Source organism: Brachycentrus maculatus, unplaced genomic scaffold (genome assembly GCF_059751285.1).
Source record: "Brachycentrus maculatus isolate JH-2025_06_01 unplaced genomic scaffold, ASM5975128v1 h1tg000757l, whole genome shotgun sequence".
Classification (NCBI taxonomy): Eukaryota; Metazoa; Arthropoda; class Insecta; order Trichoptera; family Brachycentridae; genus Brachycentrus; species Brachycentrus maculatus.
The window spans coordinates 268,871-295,139 of NW_028281487.1; the positions used below are offsets into that span (position 1 = coordinate 268,871).

The 26,269-nt window shown below is 31.5% G+C and overlaps 2 protein-coding genes across 2 annotated transcripts; both read left to right on the forward strand.

Moving 5' to 3' along the window:
- The first annotated feature begins 826 nt into the window (after positions 1-826).
- On the forward strand, positions 827-24,585 carry LOC148300280 (putative inorganic phosphate cotransporter). The gene is made up of 11 exons (XM_088275011.1): positions 827-1,331; positions 10,667-10,803; positions 15,982-16,161; positions 17,115-17,253; positions 18,104-18,324; positions 19,723-19,872; positions 20,411-20,543; positions 20,704-20,825; positions 21,654-21,773; positions 23,029-23,170; positions 23,976-24,585. Exons 1-11 carry the CDS (start codon positions 1,259-1,261, stop codon positions 24,023-24,025), a joined length of 1,467 nt encoding a protein of 488 aa, XP_088131137.1. The 5' UTR covers positions 827-1,258; the 3' UTR covers positions 24,026-24,585.
- On the forward strand, positions 12,263-14,214 carry LOC148300281 (uncharacterized). The gene is made up of 2 exons (XM_088275012.1): positions 12,263-12,401; positions 12,838-14,214. Exon 2 carries the CDS (start codon positions 12,855-12,857, stop codon positions 14,073-14,075), a length of 1,221 nt encoding a protein of 406 aa, XP_088131138.1. The 5' UTR covers positions 12,263-12,401; positions 12,838-12,854; the 3' UTR covers positions 14,076-14,214.
- Positions 24,586-26,269: the final 1,684 nt, after the last annotated feature.

Consider the following 26,269-nt stretch of genomic DNA (forward strand, 5'->3'; position numbering starts at 1 on the left):
GCACTCGAAATTGCATACCCGTACCCGTACTGGTACTGCTTACAAAAATGTAACTTTTCATTTTTCCATCCCTTTTTCCCATCCAATGTCGCATAGAGAAATGCATCGTAAAGAAGCAGTGTTATCTTGATCGTTAAATACATGAAGGAAAGGTTATCTTGAAAGGGAGCTTGAATACCAACTAATTTGTTTGGTAGCATGGACATTGCTCGGAGTCTCTTGATGGATTTTATACCTGAAAAAATATACATACATAATGTAGTATTTGAATTTGTATACCTCAACAACAACAAAGAAACATCCTATATATGTATGTATGGGACACATCCTTAAGGATTATAGTTTAAATAAATACCTAATAGGATTTTTCCACTCAGACAATTTAAAAAATATAATTGATCATAAATCACAACAGCGAGACGATGACAGTTAAAAAATATCAGATTAATACATGATTTACGGTGGTTAATAATATTTTTTATGCGAAAGCCTTGATTACTAAAACAGCTCGATCGTGAAACGAAAAAAGGCAATAAATAATTCCTTAAATGAAAATACATCTGATCTCTTTTACATCTTGATATTCGGTTCAGTTAAACTAATTACTTTAAACACAACAATGTACCGATTTTGTTGGCATGAATAAATTAAACAATTATTTACAGTACTCATTCCGTGTAATCTCTTCATCGCGGTTAATCTTCAGGCTGTGATGCATATGCCATATTATGGCGATTATTTAAACGTATAATTGTGTGGAGTAAATGTTGGATCATTATACACAGCGCGATGCGTATCGCTGTGGTATATTTGCAGACGATCTTACAGGAATATTTTGACAACCATCAGTTGCAGACCGACTGCCGAACGAAACGTTCTGCTTTCAATCTCGCAACATCATGGTAGACATATATTAACCGGTGCTATCTGCTTTCGAGAAACACAAAGTACTAATCGTCTAATATTCAAACCCTATTTGATAAGAAACTTAAAATAAACAAACGATTATAATAATAATTAACATGTACTCGAAACCCAGTGATAAGTTTTGCATATCATTCTAAATAATTTAAAATAAATTTTAAATTAAATGCAGATTTAGTGTCTTGATATCAATGATAATTCAAAACGTCGGAAGTTGTTAATTGCATTGAATTATGAAATAATATATCGCAAATTCTCATATCATCCCAATTAATTGTATTTAATAAGGTTTTGTTTAAATTAATCGTAATATAAGATAAAAAAAATTGTGATCATGAAGACTTCTGAAGCTGGTGTAAGAGATGTGATGTTAGTGAAAAGGGAGTTAACATTGCCACCCAAACCCGGTAAGTTATTAAATAATGAGTATTAATACTAACACATTTTTCCAAATTCACCATTTTTACATTTGTAAATTAAAAATATTTTTGCATGTGTATAAGTATATATATCTATAAATTTCATGAATTAAAAATTCTCTGTCTAAATTATTTTCATAAGATAATAAAACAATTTAGATCCTTGTTATAAAAAGTATGCCAATTTATTTTTTAAATGCATAAGTCATCAACTTCTAAATCAAATAAGTTGTATTTTGTATATTAAAAACATTGTTAACTTTGTAGTATGGTAATATAACACTCTCCTTAGCATTCATCGTTCACTTCGTGTAAAACCAAAGTTGTATTACACAAAGTGACGATGAATGATAAGGAGAGTGTTAAAATGAGTTGTATTATATTTTATTTAATATTAATGGATTTTGATACAATGTATCGATAAAATAAAAAGTATCCTAGGACCTAGCGAATTTCCCTAAAATTAGGACATTGGCGGAAATGATGTATTTCCGTATTCAAAAAGTTTTTTCGGTACCTGTATGTTTAAGAAAGAAGTCTTCACTGCAGAAAATTGAAGGTTTTTCTGCATACAGAATTAGAAGTTGGCCTATTTAAAAAGAGCGAACATTTTTGTTGCAAATAGACTCATTCAAAAAAATACCGGCAGTCACCGTGAGAGTAATATATATCTTTGAAATTAAAAAAGTAGGTTAAGGTATTGAAAGCTATTTCACTATTTTTTTTTTTTTTTTTTTAATTAATTCATGATAATTATTTTTTTTTAAACTTTATAAAAAAAGCAAACTTTGTTTAAACCTTTTTTTGTAGCTATTTTTCCAATCAGTTTTGACAAGCACCTTGGCTTTTTTAGGGATATATATTAAATTATCCATCCCTGAAGAAGAGAAGGTGCTGTCGAAATCGGCTGAGAAAATCATACAAAAATTAAAAATAGTAAAAAAGTTTGGTTTTGTTTATTTTATAAAGTTCATAAAATATCAGCAAAAATCCGGATACACCAGAAAGCGAAAATTTTTAATATTGATAACTACAGGCGAATTTCGTTTTACGGGGTTACCGGGGTTCTGTTTCAAGAGACACCGGCGTAAACAGAACACAAATATGATGGATGATTTAAGTTAGGTTCCCTTTATTTAAAATAAATTGCAATCGTATGTAACAAATAAAGTTTAAATGCGTTTACAAAACAATAAAAAAATCTCTTGATATAAATAATACATTTAAAATAAATAAATACTAATTCACCAGTTCATGGGTAGGAAGTTGAATTCTCAGACTTTTTTTTTTGAAATAAGCATTCAAAATGCTATGATTGTTGCTTCCTTAATTGCAGAATCATACTCTCTCACAGAACTCATCTGTTAACGTTCCTATAGAAGAGACGATACGAGTAAGATCAGCCATTTTATCATTTTTTCTCCAACTCTTCTTCTTTTTCTTCGGGATTTTATGATTGAGGGTGATCTAATTCCTCAATCAACTCTTTTAATTCTAGATTTAAGAGACGTTAATCATGCACGTCTAATATTGTAGTTAGGTCACATCTCGATTATAACATATTCGGCACCAACCGGCGTTATTTTGAATCGGCGTAAATCGAACCGCCGCAAAACAACGGTTATTTTGTAATCAGCAGTATGTCAACCCAATAAAAAGGGTCATTCGTGCGATAGCCTTGACTGAACTTGAATAATGTCGAAATGTGCATTGCGTAATGATCTTTTTTATTATTATTTTGTCTGCAACTCTACACGGGTACATGATGACAAATCTTATACCATTTTATAAATATATATGTTTATATATATATATATATATATATATATATATATATATATATATATATATATATATATATATATATATATATATATATATATTTATATATATAAATATATGTAATAAAATACCTAGGTACCTACCTATACATTTTATTAAGTACTTACAAAAAGTACCTACATAAAACAGTTCTACCACCAGATGCCGCATGCGTCGCTCAGAATAAAACAAAAGACTTCCGATAATATTATTAACTGTCAGAATCAGATAGATAGATAGATAGATAGATATAAAATTATTATAAAGATAAATTAAGAATAAACTTTAATTACAAAGCAACACATTGTTTATTTTATTATTATACACCCACTTTACATATTATTTACACTTAATTTTCAAAAGGAAAATATTACCACGTTATAAAACGACAATTTTGTTAATTGGAAATGGATTATGAAACATTAGATGTATTAAAACAATTACTACAATATGTTCGGAGTGAGAGAGAAAAATTAGAAGATGATCAAAGAAAACGATTAGAAGATAATCAAAGAAGACGTGGAAATCTAAGAACTAGTGATAAAATTAAAGATAAAAGTCCATGTAAGATTTGTGAAAATTTAAATAAGGGAACTCGATATCACTCTGAAGCAACGTGCTGGTTTAAAACAAAGGAGGATGATAAGATTAATAATAAAAATGAAGATTTACAAATTACACAGAAACAGTGCTTGAAGAATGAAAATAAAAATAATGTGGAAAAAAATTCTACAAAATATAAAATAAAATATACTCCAGAAAAGAAGAATTTCGAAGCAGATTGTGTGAGCAGGAATCCAGTATTAGAATCGAAGGAAAATGCTTGGTTAAATTAGAAGATATTTTAAAAGATCAGAATAAAAATGAAGACATACAAATAACACAGAAACAGTGCTTGAAAAATAAAAATAAAAATAAAGTAGAAAAAACTTCTACGAAAGATAAAATAAAATATACTCCAGGAAAGAAGAATTTAGAAGTAGATTGTCTAAGCAGGAATCCAGTATTAAAATCGAATGAAAATGCAGATGAACAATTAAAAGTTATAAATTTGGTTAAATTAGAAGATACTTTAAGAGATCAGAATAAAAATGAAGGAATTCAAAAGAAAAAAACAAATGGATTGAAAAAAAACTGTGTCTACTTTAAAAGGGTCAAGAAGAAGAAAAAAAATACAAAAAAAAAAGAAAGAAAAAAAGAACGGAAAAAAGAAAAAAAAAAAGAAAGAAAGAAAAAAAAACAAGAAAGAAAAAAAAGAAAGAAAAAAAGAAGGAAAAAAGAAAGAAAAAAGAAAGAAAGAAAAAAAAAATTATCATATCACTAAACTTATACCAGTCCATTCACTACAAGAAGATGATCCGGAGGACGAGTGAAAATTTTACTATGAATTTTCATCCCCAAGGGGGGAGATGTAATAAAATACCTAGGTACCTACCTATACATTTTATTAAGTACTTACAAAAAGTACCTACATAAAACAGTTCTACCACCAGATGCCGCATGCGTCGCTCAGAATAAAACAAAAGACTTCCGATAATATTATTAACTGTCAGAATCAGATAGATAGATAGATAGATAGATATAAAATTATTATAAAGATAAATTAAGAATAAACTTTAATTACAAAGCAACACATTGTTTATTTTATTATTATACACCCACTTTACATATTATTTACACTTAATTTTCAAAAGGAAAATATTACCACGTTATATATATATATATTTATATATATATATATATATATATATATATATATATATATATATATATATATATATATATATATATATATATATATATATATATATATATATATATATATATATATATATATATATATATATATATATATATATATATATATATATATATATATATATATATATATATATATATATATATATATATATATATATATATATATATATATATATATATATATATATATATATATATATATATATATATATATATATACATATATATATACATATATATATATACATATATATATATATATATATATATATATATATATATATATATATATATATATATATATATATATATATATATATATATATATATATATATATATATATATATATATATATAAATATATATAAACACAATAAAGAGACTAAGCTCTTGTGCTTGGAGAGGGACTTACACATTTAATTAATTGTTTATGTTTGTGGGTGATATTTTATTACATATATGATTATTACATATAATTTTGATTGTTTTTTAAGGAATAGGAATCGTGTCTGCCTCCGTAGTGTAATGGTCAGCACGCTCGGCTACCGTTCTGGAGGTCCCGGGTTCGATTCCCAGAGGGGGTCAAATAAATAAAAGTGATTTTTTAACTGTAATATTTATTCAATATAATCCTGGACTGGTTCCTGAAACGGAGGTCTGATCACCTTTCCTTTGTGTGTAAACGATCATATGACACTGCGTTTATATGAAGCTGTGCCCATTGCACCATTGGGGTACGGATAAGGGTTTATTTTTATTATTATTATTTTGATTTTTTTTTAAGGAATAACCCGTAAAGCCTCTACTTTTACAGGCTTGTCCGCAGTTCGGATAGTAAGGATAGGGAAAGTAAATGTGAAAAATACATCATAAACAACCAGATTAATTGCAAATAAATCTATCTTGAATTCATTTTGCAATTGGCGGGAATCGAACCCGTGACGCCAGTTTCGCAGTCGAGCGTCTACCCAACAACGCCGCGGCGCCTATTGATAGTTGTCTGATATATATGGATGTCTGAGCATCCCAGGGCTTACGACCTGGCACAAGGTTGTCTGAAGTGATCACTTTGTAATCTGTGCAACGTACATGGATGCTCTTATCTTTGTAATAAAAGGTTGACAACAAAGTGTGCAATTTTACAATTTTATTTTTTAAATTATTATTTACAATATATTATATCTATATAACAGTATGCATTTAACAGTATGAAGGCTGTCTGGAGATCGGATTTATACTCGGTGAAAACCAAATGCCGCCTATACAATGCCTGCATTGCTCCTGTTCTCTTATACGGCTGTGAAACATGGCACCTTACAAGGGCCCAGAGCAGCCGTGTACTGAGCTTTGAGAATATGTGTTTGCGGATAATCTTTTGACTTTGTGAGGAATGAAGAGATAAGGCGTAGGACGCAGCAAATCTTGGTCACAACTGTCGTCAAGAATTCAGTTGGCTTGGCCATGTACTCCGCATGCCTCCTGAGAGCCTTTATCAAGCTTGCCTCTTTTACAAGGCATCAGGTTCGCGCCGCCCAGGACGACCACTGCTGACAATTCGTCGGCAGTTCTCGTCAGAACTTCGGGACTCGGACCTAACTTGGGAGGATGCAAGGGAGCTGGCAGCCGACAGAAAAGCCTGGAGACAGTTTGAGGACTCCATATGCTCCACCTAGGGAGCGGATATGGTTAATAATAATAATATGTATATGTTAACAAATTATTAATCAGAGCTGTCAATAAATTTAAAAAAAACTTGGATTTAACTCTCATACAATACTGTAATATTCACTATGATTACAGAAAAACTTAGAGAATTCAAATATTCAAGGCAATGCTAGGTTTGGAGTTTTATACAAAAGTTAACGTTTAAATTACGTTTTGCAAATTACATCGATTTTACTACTCGACTTTGGCTTCTTGTAACTTCATACAAAGTTAAAGAAACTTTTTTAAATACATATTTTGAGTATGAGCTTTATGACGGCTATTATCCTTGGCTCTACCCGACCCAGTTTCTCCAGGGTATGCTTGGCTACAATAGTTTAGAGACTAGAAGGAATGTTTATTTGATTACGCATTTTTATCGATTGTTGCGCGGTATGATCGATAATCCTGGAATTATCCGGAGCATTGGTCTGTATGTTCCCGATAGTTACCTAAGACAGCGTCGGCATAGATTGTTTCACATTCCTATACACAGGACCAACCTGCCGATGGTTACGCCTGTAGGAAGAGCTACCGCTATGTTGAACAATATCACATTGGATATTGATCTGTTCCATGTGTCCTAAGGAGTTTTCCGAAGCGGGATTCTTCTACACCTTTAAGTCTTCTTGCTTTGTTTGTTATGTATATATTATTTTTTTGTTGAATAAATTGAAAATAAATAAATTGAAATTGAAAATTGACTAAAATATGAAATCGTATTACCTAAAATAATAGAAATTATAAAAAGATCTTTTTTTAAGATAACCATAACTATCGATGATAAAGAAGTTATCTCTTCTCAACGATATCTTATATTGTTGTGTCTATAATAACAAGAAATCTGAATGCGATCTCTCAGACGAATGTGCGAGAAAACGATGTATGATAGATGTTCGAATGGTGAAATAAGGAAATAATACAAGGCTGAGATAAGCATTATTGATTACATTAAGCATGGTGTGTTGGGATGGTTTGGACATGCGGAACGTATGAGTGAGGAAATAACGGTTAAACAAATTTATGAGGCAAATATAGTTGGAGAAAGAAGTGGAGGAGGACCGAGGAAAACTTGGCGCAATCGGGTATGTCAAATACTTGAAAGCTGCCGAGTCAGGAGTGAAATAATCGGCGGGTATGTATGAGGAGATGCACGAATGTGGAAGAGGCAAAGACAGGATGGTATGGCGTTCCATTCTCTCTGCCTATCCTTGCGGGGAAGCGGCGTGATGGCTAGTTAGTTCTCTAAACCCTTATTCACACCCCAATGGTGCATAAGGCACTGCATATAAACGCAGTGTTATCTTGATCGTTAACACATGAAAAAAAGGTGATCAGCCCCCCGCTTCAGGTACCAGACCAGGGTGATATGTAACAAATATTAGAGTGAAAAAATCACTTAAATTAATTTGACCCCCCTTGGGAATCGGGACCGGGACCTCGAGAATGGTAGCAGAGCGTGCTGACCACTACAATACGGAGACGGACAAAATGATGGTTGGTTATTTAGTTAGTTTTAATAGCAAGAAGTATCCGGTGACGTTTGTACATTTTGAATTATGTCACTTTACTGTTCGTGAACCGAAATGTGCTTAATTATTTTGAAGTTAACGTTCATTTGTAAACAACACGGATGAAGTGACAATAGAATAGGTAATGATGTACCTCGCTAAGTACACTATTCAATAGGTACGCAAATCAACACATTCGCAGGAAATTGATTTCCGCTTGGCTTTTCGCATACTTAGAAATAATGTGTGAAATAACAGTGTTCCGCAAAGTGTGCGCCGCGGCACACTAGTGTACCGTGGTGATTGGTTGGTGTGCTGCGGAAAATGTCTAGTTTTTTAAAGATAACATCCTCATAAACAATAGATAAATTTCATGATGTGATTTATTGGCTAATAACACGAAAAATCATAAGACTATCGGTAACATTCTTATTCAAATCTGTAGAGAATTATGGGAGATATTATGTTTATGTATTAATTTTAAATCAAACACAGATTTTTTGAGTCTACTAAGTTGTATTTTATTAACAAAAAACACATAAAAAATTATATTGTGACAATTGTTTCGCCTTGTTAGGCCATTATCAAACGAATGTGAAGATCAAATGGACTACGGTCCTTATGTAGCTATACAATTCTATGTGACAGTTTTAACATGTGCAGTAATAATTTATGGGAGACAACAGTCGCTAATGGGGGATGTAGGTATGTACCCTTATATTTGTGTTTGATTTAAAATTAATACATAAATTAAAATGTAGTTCTACAAATTAAACGCCAAGTCAATAAATAAATGGAGATATTATGGTTTAAACTTTAGATATTTTAATAAAACGAAAAACGGACACCGCTATACGACATCAAATTTCACGTCACCGGGTGTGTTATGCGGCGTATCCCAAATTGTCTCTGCTTTAAAGAGCTATACTAGCAGTAGTGTGGATCGTTTGTTTACCACTACACTACCATTTGTGTTATACAAATATGAACGGGGGGAGGGGTGGAAGGGTGGACCATAGACATTAACAAATAGAACCGTCAATAATTTAGCAATCTTACCAATATTAAAATAAGTCCATCGTTTCTGTGGCGTCATTCATTACCAACTTACGAAAGGAACGTTTTTATGAAGGCGAATATTCCAAAAGAAAATGACGAATGAAAATATTGATTAAATCGGCTGTTATAAACACAAAACGAGTCTAATACAATCCTTTATAGGTTGAGTATGTTAAATTAGATATTCCTCCCGTCTGAAAATGATCCACTGCTCCAAATTTTGATCGCCTGCGCTCAGTTAAAGAGACTCACATTTCGCATTAAACATAATATGTTTTATATGTTTTCGCTTTATATAATAAGTCAATATTAAATAAACTTTGTTTTTTCTTTGGTGTACCTTAAAAATTTCTTGATTTGGCAGGTTTACCTTGAGCAGAAAAAGTTTGCGGAACACTGTGATACAACACACTTACTCATACGTACGTACGAATCGTACACATGTTTACGCTATAAATATATGTACATATGGAAATATATATGTTCAGCTGATTCCATCAGAATTACAAACACATATTTCATCCGCCTCCGTAGTCTGGTGGTTATGGTATGGCTTTCATACTGGAGGTCCCGGGTTCGATTCCCAGGAGGGGGAGGGGTGAAAATAAATATATGTGATTTTACGCTCTTATATTTATTTACTTACCCAGGACTGGTCCCAGAAGCGCATAAGTGATCGCCTTGCCATCGTGTAAGTAACGAACACGAAAACACTACTTTAATACGATGCAGTGTCCTATGAACCACCGGGTGCGGATAAGGGTTAGAAGAATACATGAGTTTTAAAATTTTATTAGTGTGGTCATCAATCGTGGAATGGTGAATGTTCGTGTAAAAAGTGATCACTTAAATCAGACTATGGCTACTCAAAAATTTGAGTAGTGTGGTTGTCAATCATAGATATCATCATGAAATGAGTAATTAATCAAGGTAGAATCAATGGTGAATTTGCATATGTGTAAAGTAATCATATAACCAGCATATGACAGGTCGTAAGCCCCGTAAATACCCAGACTTCCATATTCTTCTTCATCCATGTTGAGATGTTAATACTACACTACTACTACTAGACTAGAAGGAATGTGTATTTGTTTACGCATTTTTATCGATTGTTGTGCGGTATGATCGATAATCCTGAAATTATCCAGAGCATTGGTCTGTATGTTCCCGATAGTTACCTAAGACAGCGTCGGCATAGATTGTTTCACATTCCTATACACAGGACTAACTTGCCGATGGTTATGCCTGTAGGAAGAGCTATCGCTACGTTGAACAGTATTTCATTGGATATTAATCTGTTCCATGTGCCTGAAGGAGTTTTCCGAAGCGGGATTCTTCTATACCTTTAGCAATAGTATTCTTGCATATTCTCGATTTTAATGTTTACGCTTTAATTTTTTTAGTTTGTAATGTATATGTTAATTGAAATTGCTAACGTTGCTAATGTTTACTTGGTATTTTTTCCAGATAAAGTATTTGGAATTCGGCATCTCCAAGTGTTCTTGATCTTCTTGGGTCTAGTGATGGCGTATGGTATCAGAGTGAGCATGGGTGTTGGAATCGTGGCTATGACGGATTCTTCCTCTACAACGGCTAACGTTACTGTGAGTGTATAAAGCAAAATTACAAAATTCAATTGCTTCAGGAAGCTGTACTTTTGGAGCTACGAAAACTCTATTGTCATCAGTGTATAAAATATGTTTTCGTGCGGCAACATTTATTTCCTAAAAATTTGAAATATTAATAGATCTAGCCAAAGAATAAAAAGTGTACATACTAGAAATCCCTTTTTGCAAATCCAGACTCGCGCAAAGACCCTCATTATTCATAGCTCCTAAACTGTTTAATTCATTCCACAAAAACTATATGACTGCACTAATTGGTCAAATTATAAGCTTAAATAATAAAAATGAAAATGGTATTTCCTGGCGTTTCTCATGTCGCTCACTCCTTTCAAGAACGTCATAAATAAAAAAAAACTCGATTTTCAGGAGAACGTTTTTAAAGTTTAAAAATATAATACAATGTATCAAAAATAAATATGAAGTCACTTACTGAACTTTTTACTGTGCAACAGATCTTTTAAAGTAAAACCTGAAGGTTTTTTTTTTCCATTTGAAAAATATTTAGTTTATTTTAAAAAATAATTAAACAATACCTTTCTTCAAAATGCACAAACAACACTTTCTGCCCTGTGGCGGGTAAATATTAAGTTAAAAATATGCCGCTTCTGCTGGGATAAAGTAAATTTTTTGGACATTCCGAAAACATGCACAACTGAAAATTGAAGAATTTTGATTTATGACGTTCTTAAAAGGAGTGAGCGATGTGTGTGATTGATATCCATGATTTGGACCTCACATACTAATATAAGAGTTTCTGCTTAGTAAAAAGCTTCTTTACATCTCACCAATAGATGTCTCTAGTGAAGTTCTAGTGATTCAAGTACAAGGTTTCTAAAACGGTTCATATATATAGAACTTCCAAGAATTTAAGTAGTGTGGTTGTCAATAATGGGTAGAATTGGTGAATGTTACACGCGTGTAAAGTGATCACTTAAACCAGCCTATGACGGTCGTCAGCCCCGTAAATGCCCACACTTCCATGTTCTTCTTCATCTTTGATGAGATGTCAAAAAATAATATTAAATCAAATTTATTATTTATTATTTATATCTAATTTATTATTTGCTCTTTGAATCTACTTACATATCTGATATCTATCGTATTCTTTCCAGTGCCTTTTATTATAACTTAAAACAAAATGTATACCCACACACAGGCCATGCATTTGTGTGATGTTTTTTGTATTGTACAAAATTGTACTTGTTATTACAATGTATTGTGAAATGCAAAAAAAAATAAAAACAAAAAAAACTGTCTGTTGTAAAAGTATCAAACCTTTAAGATTAGACAAAACTCTATTTGTAAATGTGACGTCATCACACGATGTCCAAGGCCGACTAGAGACAGGCCTGGGCGCACAAGGGTTTTTGAAATGTCACGTGATCAAATCGGTGTTCTAAATTTGCAGTTCGAGCCAAGCGGAGTGCGTCGGTGCGTCCAGTGTTTACAAATGGCCGCGATTGTTTATGTTGATGTTCGTTGTTGCTTTATTTGTGTGTTGTTTTGATATTGAATTAAAAGCATATAAACTTCAAAGTGAGTGATTAGACAGTGAAGTGTATTTGAAAATTGAATTGGTAAGTAATTTTCGTATTTATAACACAATTTCGATGTTTATACGAGTATAAATCTCATTTGACGTTTCAAAACGTTTCAATAAATCGTTGCTACTTTTTAGCTTATATAACAATGCATACTTATTTGTATTTCATTTTTAAGTGTTTATGTAACGTGAATATTGACACGTGTTTTATTTATAACAATACTTAATATTTTCAACAAAATCATTATTTCACATTTGAGGTTATATTTCGCTTACGAATCCATGAGCTTACTCACGAGAGATGATGTCGACTCAAATTTCTGTTCGTTTTCGTTATCATATTAAATTATTGTATTAAACATACACTATTCATGTTGAGTTTATCTATCCAAGATAACCAAACGATAACCTCGGATGACCAAACTTAGCATTCTTAAATTCCTACGCTTAATTTCTTTGTTTCATTACAGGTGGTTTACAAAACAAAATGGGGAGATGTTGCAGCGTTTTTGGATGTAAATCCAACTACCGCTCTCAAAAAGAAAATGTATCCACATTTGCTCTTCCAAAAAACGATGCTCTACGGAAAAAATGGCTTTGTCGGATTCCTACGGATTTTTCTGGAATAAAAAATCCATATGTTTGCATCAAGCATTTCGAAGAATCCATGATTATACGAAGCGACAGATGCACAGTACGCGAGGAAGCTATAGATGTGCCTCGCAAAATTCCCAAGCTTCGTGAGGGAGCAATTCCTACAATATTTCCGAGTGCTCCCAAATATCTATCCACCGCACCCCAATCAACTAGAAGACTCGCTGATGTGGAGACATCCCGGATGGAGATCGCTCTTCAAAACAGCCTCGATGACCTAAGGAAGCTGAATGAAGCAAAATCCATAAACAGTTTAGACGATTTAACTAAGACCAATCAAATTAAACCAGAATGGGTTTTAACGGAGACAGCGTTACAAAGAGTTTTGTGTTTAATTGACTTAAATGATGCGCCTTGTGTTTTGGGCGCTATTAAAGTAGTGAGTGATTTAAATATACATTTATATTTAGGTAATAAGTTAGTAAGTAAAAGTCGTCATCCGAGAAATGTGAGTATAATCAAAAACGTAGATGATTTAAGTGACGTGATAAATTTTATTGAATCCTCTATCCATGACATTACCATCCCCGCCATTGATTTAAATGATGTTCTAATTATGTTGCAATCACACTTCCCAGATAGTGATCAGAGAATTATGTTCATTATAGAACAAATTAAGTATGCCGCTACCCTAAAAAATCTCCGTCGATACAGCGGGAATACTTTGATATTTGCAGCGTCAATGTTTGTACACTCCTCGGCTACGTATCATATGTTATTTAATACTAATTATTTGTGCATTCCTCTTGCTACAGCATTGGTATGGTTTAGTTTGCAAACAATTTTAGATTATTGTCCTGATGTTTTTATTAGTGGCCAGAATCAACTCTATATTTTAAATAAGATAAGTGTTTCTAAATTAAATTATTATTTCTTGAATCAAGGTGATTTTTTAAATGAATGTATTTGTAATAAGACTTTGCTAATAATATTAGAAAATATTTGCCATAGAACCTGTAAACTCCTTTTAAGTAACTTAGCAAAAATCAAAAATGATGAACTTGCTGCACAAAGTTGTTCGGGATCAAGTAGAAAAGTACTAAAATTTTATTAGTTTTTTCTCATCCATAACCATCAACTATCAAACCTAATGTGTAAACTGTTTGAGTAAATTAATGTAACATGTCTTTAAATTAAATCCTTCACATAACATAAATCACATATTCTCAATTGTCAATTTAACAAAATTGAAGCATTTTGTTAAATTGAGTAGTACAAGATTAAATGCAAATGTTGTAATTGAATCGACTTATATGGTCACCAATATTAAGAAATTTACTTACATAATTATAAGCTTCTTTTCATGTCCAATTATTTTTCCATTTGATATCTTATGCTTAAAATATTTGTGTTGAATAGATTTTTTTCAATTACTGTTATATTACATGTTTTTAATGTTAAATGTGTATATGTATATACATATATATATATATATATATATATATATATATATATATATATATATATATATATATATATATATATATATATATATATATATATATATATATATATATATATATATATATATATATATATATATATATATATATATATATATATATATATATATATATATATATATATATATATATATATATATATATATATATATATATATATATATATATAAATATATATATTAGAAATAATTATATTCTTGATGCATGTCTTTTATGGTGAGATTATAGCTTTGTGGTAATTTCTGTCCATTTTAAATTTTAATTTTACTTGGTAAATGCAACATTTTCTTGATGTCATTATTATAATTTACTTGTATAATTTACTGTAGGTTCCATTACTATTTTTGTGTTTTTGAGTATGATATAGTATATTTTATATATATATATATATATATATATATATATATATATATATATATATATATATATATATATATATATATATATATATATACATGTATATGTGTATGTGTGTGTATATAAGAAAATAAATAATGCCTTTTTATGTAATATTAATTCGTTTTATTTTTACCTTTCCTTTTTTGTATAAACTGTTATCATTAAACATCTGGATTTTCGAAAATTGTAGGTTTAAAACTTTAAAAAATAATCCGAAATTCCACTCGCATATCGCACGCGGACAATAGCACTGACTTCGTAATTCGGCGTTTGCGCGCCCAGGCCTGTCTCTAGTAGGCCTTGACGATGTCCCTCATTTAGAGTGAGTATATATACAATTTTTGAAAAAGAAATATTGTAATATTGTGTCGGGTTGTGGTCCCGTGGTTAGTGTCGCAGACTCTTGAGTCAGAGTTTCTCGGTTCGAACCCACTATAACATAATTTGATACCTGATATTTCAAATAATGGGCCGCTTAGACTCACAGAAAAAGCATGAAATTTAAGCGTTTTTGTAAATACAAATATATAAACGCAAATAAGTTTTGTAAAAATAAAAAGCAAAAAAGATATTGGAAACAGAATGAGCGAAAAAAGTTATGCACTTGACAACAATGGATGAGGCAACAGGGCATCAATATCTGTCAGGTATAGTGGTGTATTATTTAGAAAATATGACAAAAAGAATCAGACAAATAAATAAACTGTGTGACAAATCTTGATTGATATAAAATACTGAATCCATTGTATTGTATCTATTGTATTGTTTCTTAAGATCAGAGTCATCCTCTTATTATTTACTATACACATTTAATATAACTTTTAAGATACATACATAAACAGAATATGCTTTAAATCCTTGTACATAACAACGGGCAGGGATATTTTTTATAGCATTTTACACTCATTTGCCAATTAATCTAACATTTAGCTCATAGCTGATCACCCTGCCTTTATATAATCACGATCGTGTTTATCGTACCTACAAGTGGAGGTTGGAAAGAAGGTATCTTCTATCTAAACAGTTTAAAACGCCTTTTAGTCAGCAACATTAATATGTTAAAAATATATTGTATTAAAAATATTTTTTTTGTTGCAGACATTTGATTGGCCAAGGAAGACGCAGGACTTGATTCTGAGTTCGTTTTTCTGGGGTTACATCGTCTCCCAAATTCCAGCCGGGGTTTTAGCGGAAAGATTTGGCGGAAAATTGCCTTTGGTGGTGTCACTGGCGGCCAATGGAATTCTTTGCTTTATTATTCCAGTCGCTGCTAAATGTGTAAGTACCTACCACAGAGTACTAACAGGGTACTGATGTGCGCAGGATTTCCCTCAGAAATTGACGCAAAAAGAACGGTTTAAAGTAAAGACAACATAAGACGAGACAATAAATATTGTACCTGTCAAATCGAGCAGAATCCTGCGCGAAGGTGATGCGCATTGGTTTTTGTTTGTTAAATCGACCGCTAGAGGGCGAAGAAAATGAAGAGATCGAGCGAAAAGACGTGATTGATGGCCTCGTAGACACATATTTGAATAAAGAGAAATTTGGTAATTGAGAAAATTGTAGAAATGCGAACACAATGGTGCACGAGTCATTTTAAACAGCGTCCAGAAGGCTATCTCAGTATTTCTGACGTCTGCGGTCCAGTGGCGACCCCTTTATATTAATTTATTTTGAGATGGCAACGTCTTACGGCTCAGACGGGTCTCCATGGTCGGGAAGTCCGCCAAACGTCGCCAAATATTTTCGTCGGGCCGCCCTCAATTACTCTTCAGTAATGAGCAGTACATTGCATAGGCTGTTCTTCAGGGTTCACTTAACAGTTATTGGGAAGAGAAGGACACAATATTTTTAAAAATATATAAAGCATATGTAGTACATTTTAAACTATTCATATGCAAATCCGCTACATAATATATTGGTCACCACATTTGGTTACAATCATTTCATTGGCCTGGAGTGTTACCATTAAGAGTGCTGACTGAACATCTTGCCTACGTGTAATCAACGTTCAGTGTACACAGCATCAATACAATGCAGTTGCGGATACGGGTAAAAGAAGAAGTCACGATTTTTTGAAGGAGGAAAATGAGAAACATATAACTTCTTTTCATGTTGCTAGTATGTGCACATGTTAATAGCAATGAAGTATATTTGATTATGAACACAAAGATGTAATTAATTATTAATAGTTACAAGTGCCTTTTATTACTGAATACTTTTTAAAGGGTGGATGGGGTGCATTATGCGCTTGCCGCGTGTTACAAGGGCTGTTCCAAGGCCTGTTCTACCCTTCCTGTCATGCGCTGCTGGGGAAGTGGGCACCCATCTCGGAAAGAGGGCGACTCAGCACTTTTGTTTACGCAGGTAACATTGCAACGAAATTTTACATTTTTCATCTCAACTTAGATGAAGAAGAATATGGAAGTCTGGGCATTTAGAGGGCTTACGACTATCGCAGGCTTATTTCACATGGGTCAAGTGATCACTTTACACACAAAACATTCACTAATTATACCCATGATTAGATATATTGGAACTCTTAGATATATTGATCAAATTCATGACACAGTATATGTAAGTTTACAACAACCATCTATGTTGAAATAGCGAAGCTTTCATAAAGCAAAGACTCTTTCTATTTGTATGCAAGGTCTGAATCTAGGATTACATTCACATACTTGAGACCCGCTTGAAAACATGATTTAATTTTTTTATGTAGCTTATAATATGACCGACAAAGACCATATTCCAACATAGATGGCTGTTGTGAACTCACATGTACTGTGTCACGAGTTTGATCAATATATTTAATAGTTCCATATTTTTCTTCGTCTATGTTGAGATGACAAAAATTTATAAAAATAACTACTTAGCAAAATAATACAGGTTTGTGATTTAAGTATTTGAAGTATTTGGACACTCAGGACCGACAAAAACTTGGCACGATCAGGTATGCCAAATACTTGAAAGCGGTCAGGTTAGGAGTCCAAACAATCGGCGGGTGTGTATGAGGAGATGTATGAACGTGGAAGAGGCGAGGAATGTTTGAAAAGACAGAGTGGTGTGGCGTTCTATTCTCTCTGCCTACCCCTGCGGGGAAGCGGCGTGATAGTTAGTTAGTTAGTAAGTTAGGACACTCTGAATGTTGTTAAAGAAATTTTAGGAAAATGATTTAGTTTATATTATTTTGAAAAACATTCATGTATTTTTCCAGGTGCCCAGTTTGGAACAGTGGTATTCCTACCGTTAGTGGGTCAACTATGCGGTAGCAGTTGGGGTTGGCCGTCTACATTCTACACCATGGGTATTGCCTCCATTATATGGATGGTTATTTACTTCATCTTTGGTGCTAATAGTCCAAGATCTTCGAGGTTCATCTCTGTCGAAGAAAAGGATTATATCGAAGGATCCCTGGGACAATCTGGAGAGAAAGTGGTGAGAAAATGGATTGTGAAATAAATCAGACAATCTAGTTAAGAAATATTACAACAAATTCAAATTTAAATAGTGAAATTACATTACATATTTCCTATTATCCAGGGTCGCATAAACAAGATTGTCAATTCAATAGTTGAGAGCAAAAAATATTAGTTTGCAATATTTTATTCTATTCATTCTTATTGATCAGTTTTCATTTGATGAAAAGTGCTATGAAATAAATTAATAATAAAAAAAATAAAACCCTTATCCGCACCCACATGGTGTATAGGGCACTGCGTCATATATCTCGATCGTTTACACATGAAGGAAAGGTGATCAGCCCTCCGCTTAAGCTACCAGTCCAGGGTAATATTGAATAAATATTACAGTGAAAAAATCACTTATATTTATTTGACCCCCCCTCCCGCCCTGGGAATCGAACCTGGGACCTCCAGAACGGTAGCCGAGCGTGCTGACCATTACACTATGGAGGCGGACAATAAATAAATTAGGTGTCTATTATATTTATATATTTTTTTGATAATATGCGATTGCAGTATCGATTGAAACACTGAAAACCAGGTTTTCCCATTAAGACTGACATTATTTTTTGAGAAAAACAATTTCTTATGTCAAAATATTATTCATGGAAACAGAGAAATATTTTCAAAACTTTTATCAATAATAATTCACATTTCATTAGAATCTGTATGGCTTTAAGGATAATGGTCAAACTAATACTATTCGTAGGAACTTAATCCATTTTTTTTACCTCATTAAATACTTAAACCCATATGGATTTCACCCTATTATTTTTTGACATCTCATCAAAGATGAAGAAGAATATGGAAGTCTGGGCATTTACGGGGCTTACGACCGTCATAGGCTGGTTTAAGTGATCACTTTACACACGTGTAACATTCACCAATTCTACCCATTATTGACAACCACACTACTCAAATTCTTGGAAGTTCTATATATATGAACCAATTTAGAAACCTTGTTCATGAATCACTAGAACTTCACTAGAGACATCTATTGATGAGATGTAAAGAAGCTTTTTATTAAGCAGAAACTCTTATATTAGTATGTGAGATCCGAATCCTGGATTATAATCACACACATGAGAAACGCCAGAAAATACCATTTTCATTTTTATTATTAAGCTTATAATTTGACCAGATAATTAATTTTCAACATTTTGAGTGTGTCCAAATACAATATCTGGATTATGTCCAAATTGTATTTGGACATAATCCAGATTTTGTGAACAAGTATTTGGACACACTCAAAATGTTGGATTTCACCCCATCAGTTGAATATTTTTTCAGTGGGTTCAGTCTTGGGATTCATTGTTATAAATTTTTGACATCCATAGGCTTATAAATGATACAAATAACATTTATTTTGCAGCACATTCCCACTCCATGGAGAGCTATACTCACGTCTCTTCCATTCTGGTCTCTCTTAGTGTGTCAATGTGGTCACAATTGGGGATTCTGGATGCTGCTAACTGAGATGCCTTCATACATGAAACTTGTACTTGGTGTTGACATCAAGAGCGTATGTATTATTATTATTACATAATGAACTCATCTTAGTAAATGTTTTTCACACTCATTTTACTCTAGATATTCTAATAATTTAATTTTGCACAGATGTAAAACAACAGCAGCGTTAAACCATTATACGTACATAGGTAAAAAAAACTTTAATAAACTTCCGGAAAACTTAAAATCTATAAAAAATTATCAAACTTTTAAAACTAAAATTAAAAAATATTTAAGACCCACCCCTTCCTAGACTCCATACCAAAGAATGTTTATTTTTAATTTTTAATTTACCTTGTTAATTTTTATTTTTAATTTTAATTTACTTTGTTCTAATTTACTTAGTTTATAAAAAAAATAAAAATAAATGTGAAACGAACTCCCTCTCTAAACACAAGTATCTACTTTATTAGAGAGGTAGAAACGTTATATATAAGATGTTCTGTATATTTACCTATTTTGTATTTCAAAAATGTATTTTTGTAAAAAAAAAATATATAAAAAAAAAAAAAAAAAAAAAAATATTAAAATAAAATAATTTATTTTGACAGAATGGACTTCTAACTGCACTTCCATACCTTGTGATGTGGATGCTGAGTTTTGTATTTAGTTATACTTCAGATTACGCTATTAATAAGAAGATTGTTTCAATCACAGCGGCCAGGAAAATTTCTAATACAATTGGTAAGAAAAATGTATACCACAATACTATTACTTATTAATATTAAATAAAAATTGCAATCAAGTACTGTAATGCTTAGTTTTTGTACGCAAGGTAAAAAATAGCTTCATAAATATAAGGTGATGAATTCATATCAAAGATATGCATACATTATATTTTAAGGATTTTGGGGTCCAGCATTAGCGCTCATTGGATTGTCATATGCTCCATCTGACATCACGGTGGCAGTTACATTGCTTACAGTAACAGTTGGGATTAATGCCGGACATTATGTTGGTTACCAGGTAATTACGTACATTATACGTGTCGCCTACTTTCAAAATCCGCCAGATCCATGTAAGTCGATTTTACAAAAAATGCAAAATTCTCCGGGTAACATTTATGTTTAAAAGATTTGTCTATCATTAGATAAAATATTATGAAATAGAGAATTTAAATATGTTTTTCAGTGTTTAAAAAAAAGAAAAACACGAGACATAAACCGATAATGACGTCATCTTAATTTTTGACCTATCCCCGCTCTGTGATTGGCCAATATGGGTCAGAAGGCAAGTTCCATGAATATAGCGGAATTTGAAATACAACACTGTTTTTATGTATTTTTTAGCAGGGTTTTCAAGTATATAAATATTTTAAACAATAAAACCCACAATTGGCATTCCGATAGAGTATTTATTTTTAAATCTAATAAAATTGGATCTGGCAGATTTTGAAAGTAGGCGATACATATAATAACAATGGAAAATTCCATTATTATAAAAAAGATTAATGGCTACAGTCCACCAATTGAAAAACAGAAATATTTCATTATAAAAGTATTACTAATCCAAAATGTGAATGATTAATATCCCATTAAATTTAATGATTCATCTTTAATAAATCATAAGTGTATCTCTTTAAGACAGTGCATAAAATAAAGATAACATTGGTCAGCAGGCATTTATCATACTCGCAGAATTAATAAAAGTAAACAAAATACTGCTCTCGAAATTGGATATATTAGTTATGATAAATCAATTTATCCGAGAATGAAGAATATATTTATGCGACCGAAATCTTTTTATGCATCTCGATGACAGTATGTATTAATATTGAATTATTTTCTATTTAAGGTGAATCATATTGATCTTGCACCAAACTTTGCAGGAGTATTACTCGGGATTACTAATGCAGCAGCTAATACTCTATCAATTATTGCTCCTTTATCAGTTGGACTAATGCTTAGTAAAGAAGTGAGTATAATTATATTCAAAAAAATAATTAAAAAGGCTTTCTTTAATAGAAATATACACACACACACACACACACACACACACTGTAAACCCTTATCCGCACCCAAATGGTGCATAGGGCACTGTGTCATATAAACGCAGTTTTATCTTGATCGTTTACACATGAAGGAAAGGTGATCAGCCCTCTGCTTCAGGTACCAGTCCATGGTGATTTTGAATAAATATCACAGTGAAAAAATCACTAATATTTATTTTACCCCCCTTGGGAATCGAACTTGGGACCTCCAGAACGGTAGCCGAGCATTCTGACCATTACACTACGGAGGCGGACAAAACACACACTAGTCTATAAATATTTATGGTTGACAAATATTTTAACAATTTTTCAAAAGAAGAAATGATTACAATAATAACAAATTCTTTCTTCTTCTTAGTTGCTTCCTTACGATTGAGGACCATAACCATCATGGGTTATTTTCACAATATTTCTCCATATCTCCCGCCAGTTTTCACTTCTGACAGCCTCCGCTAAGGAAGAGCCTTTTGTACTTGAGTCTTAGTCATGAAAACATTATATCTCTAAATATCTTTGGATGTCGCATTTGCTGTCCTAATAATTGACACATTGTTTGTGGAAAACGCTTAAAAGTGTCTCTTGCATACTGTCGGTAGAGAGCGGGAGATGCTTATAAGCTTTCTATTTGCTTATTTTTGATAGAGTGCGAGATGCCAAACAACATTGTACAGATCAGAATTGGGTTTGTGGTTACTTGTGATTAGTATACAACCCCAATTAGTATACATACTAATTAGGGTCGTATATGATAAAACCGCCCGACAACAATGTGTTAAGCTATAGTTGAGAACACATATATTTAAATAAAAATGTAAGTGATATTGTCTTCAAAATCATAAGCTCTAAAGTTATTCACCAATAACTTTGAAAATTCTACACCATGTTGCATTTGAATATGCGCATGTTTTTATGTACCTGCGACAGCTGTTTTCAATAGTGACAGGTATACTTACAAAATATAAAAATTCATTGCATATTGTCCTTGCATTGCAACCAAATAAGTGTGTACATTATGATTTCATCCATTTTCAGATTCCAACAAAATTAATAGTGATTTTACCTTAGTAGCATTCAGAGTCTTTTCCATGAATGAGGATGTTAAATCATGATTACTGTACTTATCTTTTTTTGTTGATATTCTTAATAATATAATTTTTTGTTTGTTTTTTTTTTCATAAGCATGAAACAGAAGCTGAAGCCTGGAGACCAATATTCTTCCTTTCCTCTGCTATTTATTTTCTCTTCAACCTGTTTTGGCTTCTCTTTGGAACGAGTGAACAGCAGCCGTGGAACAACCCAGATTACACAAAGAAGGACATTGGTAACATATAAACATTTTATCATTACTTAACTTATGCCCAAGCGTGGCAATCGATATGAAAAATCTCCCTACCTGCATTGTGTTATATTCCGTACATATTCCAATCCGTATCATGTACAATTCAGTTCAATAAAATAACATTTGGTTTTCCTTTCAGGTGTTTTTTTTTAAAAATTATAGTAGATCAATTTATTTAAAGATCTGGTAGATATTTTGGGAAAACTCAAAAGCAAAAAGTTAGTTTAAATTTTCCTTGGCATGCTTATAAATTCAATGCGTATACGTTCAATATGTATAAAATGATGTCATACAGCGCAAATTTTTGAAAACCCATAACCTTGTTCAAAATCAAATCCTACTTTATATGCATTTAAACATCATAAATAAGTGTATTCCTTTGTGTTTTCAAAACACATAAGACCGGCTACAAACCTATCTTTATTCAACACAACTCTTGTCAACACGTTGCTGGAATATTTGTATGGACAAAAGAGCCGTGTTTGATGCACAGAACACGTTAAAAATACTTTTGAAAGCCCCAATTGTTTGATTTGCAGAAAACAACATCAACAGGGAGGAAAAATGAAGGATGGTACTCACTACCTAAATATAATTCACTATAGACCTTGTTGATTCAATACTTAAAATTACAAAAGCAAAGCTTCACGTGTGATATTAGTAATATATGGTGACCATCCTCCCATGGTAGGTAGCAAAGGATGAGGAGTATAAAGTATTAAACTCCAACAGTCTTGAAATCCGATGTACAAATATTGATAATTACATTACTTTATTTATTTTGCAGAGGCAACCCCTTCGTGCCAGTCGGAAGAAAATGGAAATAAAAAATATTAGAAACACTGAATGAATTCCAAGGATAAGGTTATATTTGATTTCAAAATTAACATTGTTCCTATTTTATAACATCTTGAACTATTGGCCTTTACTTATTTGATCAGTATCTATTTCATTGTTATGGTTAGAAAATTAGAAAAATTCAGTCAGTAATACATCAAAATGGTCAGCACAGTAAATACAAACCTTTAATTTAAGAATTTACACTTACGGTAAACTACTTATAACTGAAAAATAATTACTTACCAACCTTTTTATAATTTTCAATGGCTATATATTGTTTCTAACGCCTATATTTATAATGGTTACTAACCATGTATTAATTCGGTTACTGACCAAATAATTATTTGCCTTATTTAGTTATGGTATTGCATATCAGAAACTGTGTTTTTATTATTATTTATTATTAGGAAAGATTGAGAAGACTTGAATTACTTATTATAAAATATTTGTTATTAAGGAGTGAATTATACATTTGGTTGTGTTAACACATTGCAAACATGGAAATAATGATAAGTATATGGGAATAAATTATGTTTATTATTATTATTATACAAAAATAGGTGAATTAGGGATTGGAAATAATCTTAAGAGGAATAATTTCTCCATTATTAACTAAGTAAAATGAATGATTGTCAAGGGTTTCGTAATCTTGGATGAAAAAATCTTGTTTGTCTTTTGGTAGTTTTTGGCAAAACTACATCAATGCCGTGCCCGGTGCATTCCAATAATTTCTAAGACGATTGTGGAGATGAAGAAAATTTTGGTGTTTTGTATATAAGTATAAATGTACAATAACTAGAAGTCTTTTACATAATGTAATGCTATTTACACCTGACTAAATTTGGGTATGATTCATCTGAAATTGGAAGGGAGATTGAAAGGTAAACTACCACATAGGTACCAAAAACAACACTTAGTAACAGTGATTAAAATCTGTATCAACTTGATAAAATCCCTTGTTAGTGGAATTGAGATTTGAAAATATTAATGAAATTATTGGTATTGGTGGTTTTATCATGCTATTTCTTGCATCATATGTTTTAAGAGAATCGTTAACATAAAAAAAACTCTGTTTCACCACCTCGCCCATTTTTTCTACAATATAATCACTGAAAATATTCAACTAATTTTATGTTCTCCATATTATCGTGAGATAAACTATTTTTTTTTGTAAAAAAAATCACCTAAAAGTGTAGCTTATATATGCTGTTTTTTTTCTACTTCAATTTTTTTGTGATATTTTTATGGAACCCATAAATTTGTCAAACGCACATGATATATTCATAGATGGAGTGTGGTTAAATATAAAATATTGCCAATTCAGTTTGTCCACAAGTACAAAATAGTGTACTCTAAAAAAATAGCATTTTTTAATATGTTTTGATAAGCTGGCAAAGATCTTGAACAGGGATTATTTTTCCCGTCTCTTCTTGTAATTCAGTAGTTAACTATACATCCATAAAATAAAATAACATATATAATTGACATCAAGTTGGTTAAGTAGAATTTTAATTTACTTAAATCTGACTAGTCTTAGATTATTAGATTACTGTAAAAAAAGTTTTTTTGTTGTTGCCAATTTCAATGTGTTGAGCACAGTATTTCATAATTGGCATGGTCCGCTGGTCGGTTGATAAGGTTGAACATTTTCTTTTTATATATTATTAAATATAAACTAATATTTTATTATTTTACTACTACTAAGATAGAATTTTTATGAGCATCAATATTTGATGAAATAAATAAAATTCATACTATTGTTTGTTTCATTTAAACAAAAACGTTATTTAAAATACTATACGCATTACAAGTTTTTACCTTTATCCATCATATGTACTAAAGTGATTGAGAATTTTTCATCGGGTAATAAATCTTTGGATATGCATCACTACTTTATAACACTTATCAAATTACATTTATACTTAAGACAGATAATGTTTCCATATAGTACTCTATACTCTATTGGTATAAATAAGGGAATAAAAATAATTTGTTATATATGTACATATGAGACAATTTACTTTATCACAAAAATCTATTGATTCATGAAACTCAAAAACAAAACAATAATTAATTCCATCCTTGAGAGCGAATAATGGAAATAGTTACATATATTTTATCGGATTGTTGGGTAATATTTCCAAAATTAAACACGATTATTGGATTGAATTCTACTTTATTTACATACATATGATAATATGTGACGCGTTTCGTCTTATTAAGACATTATCAAACACTGAA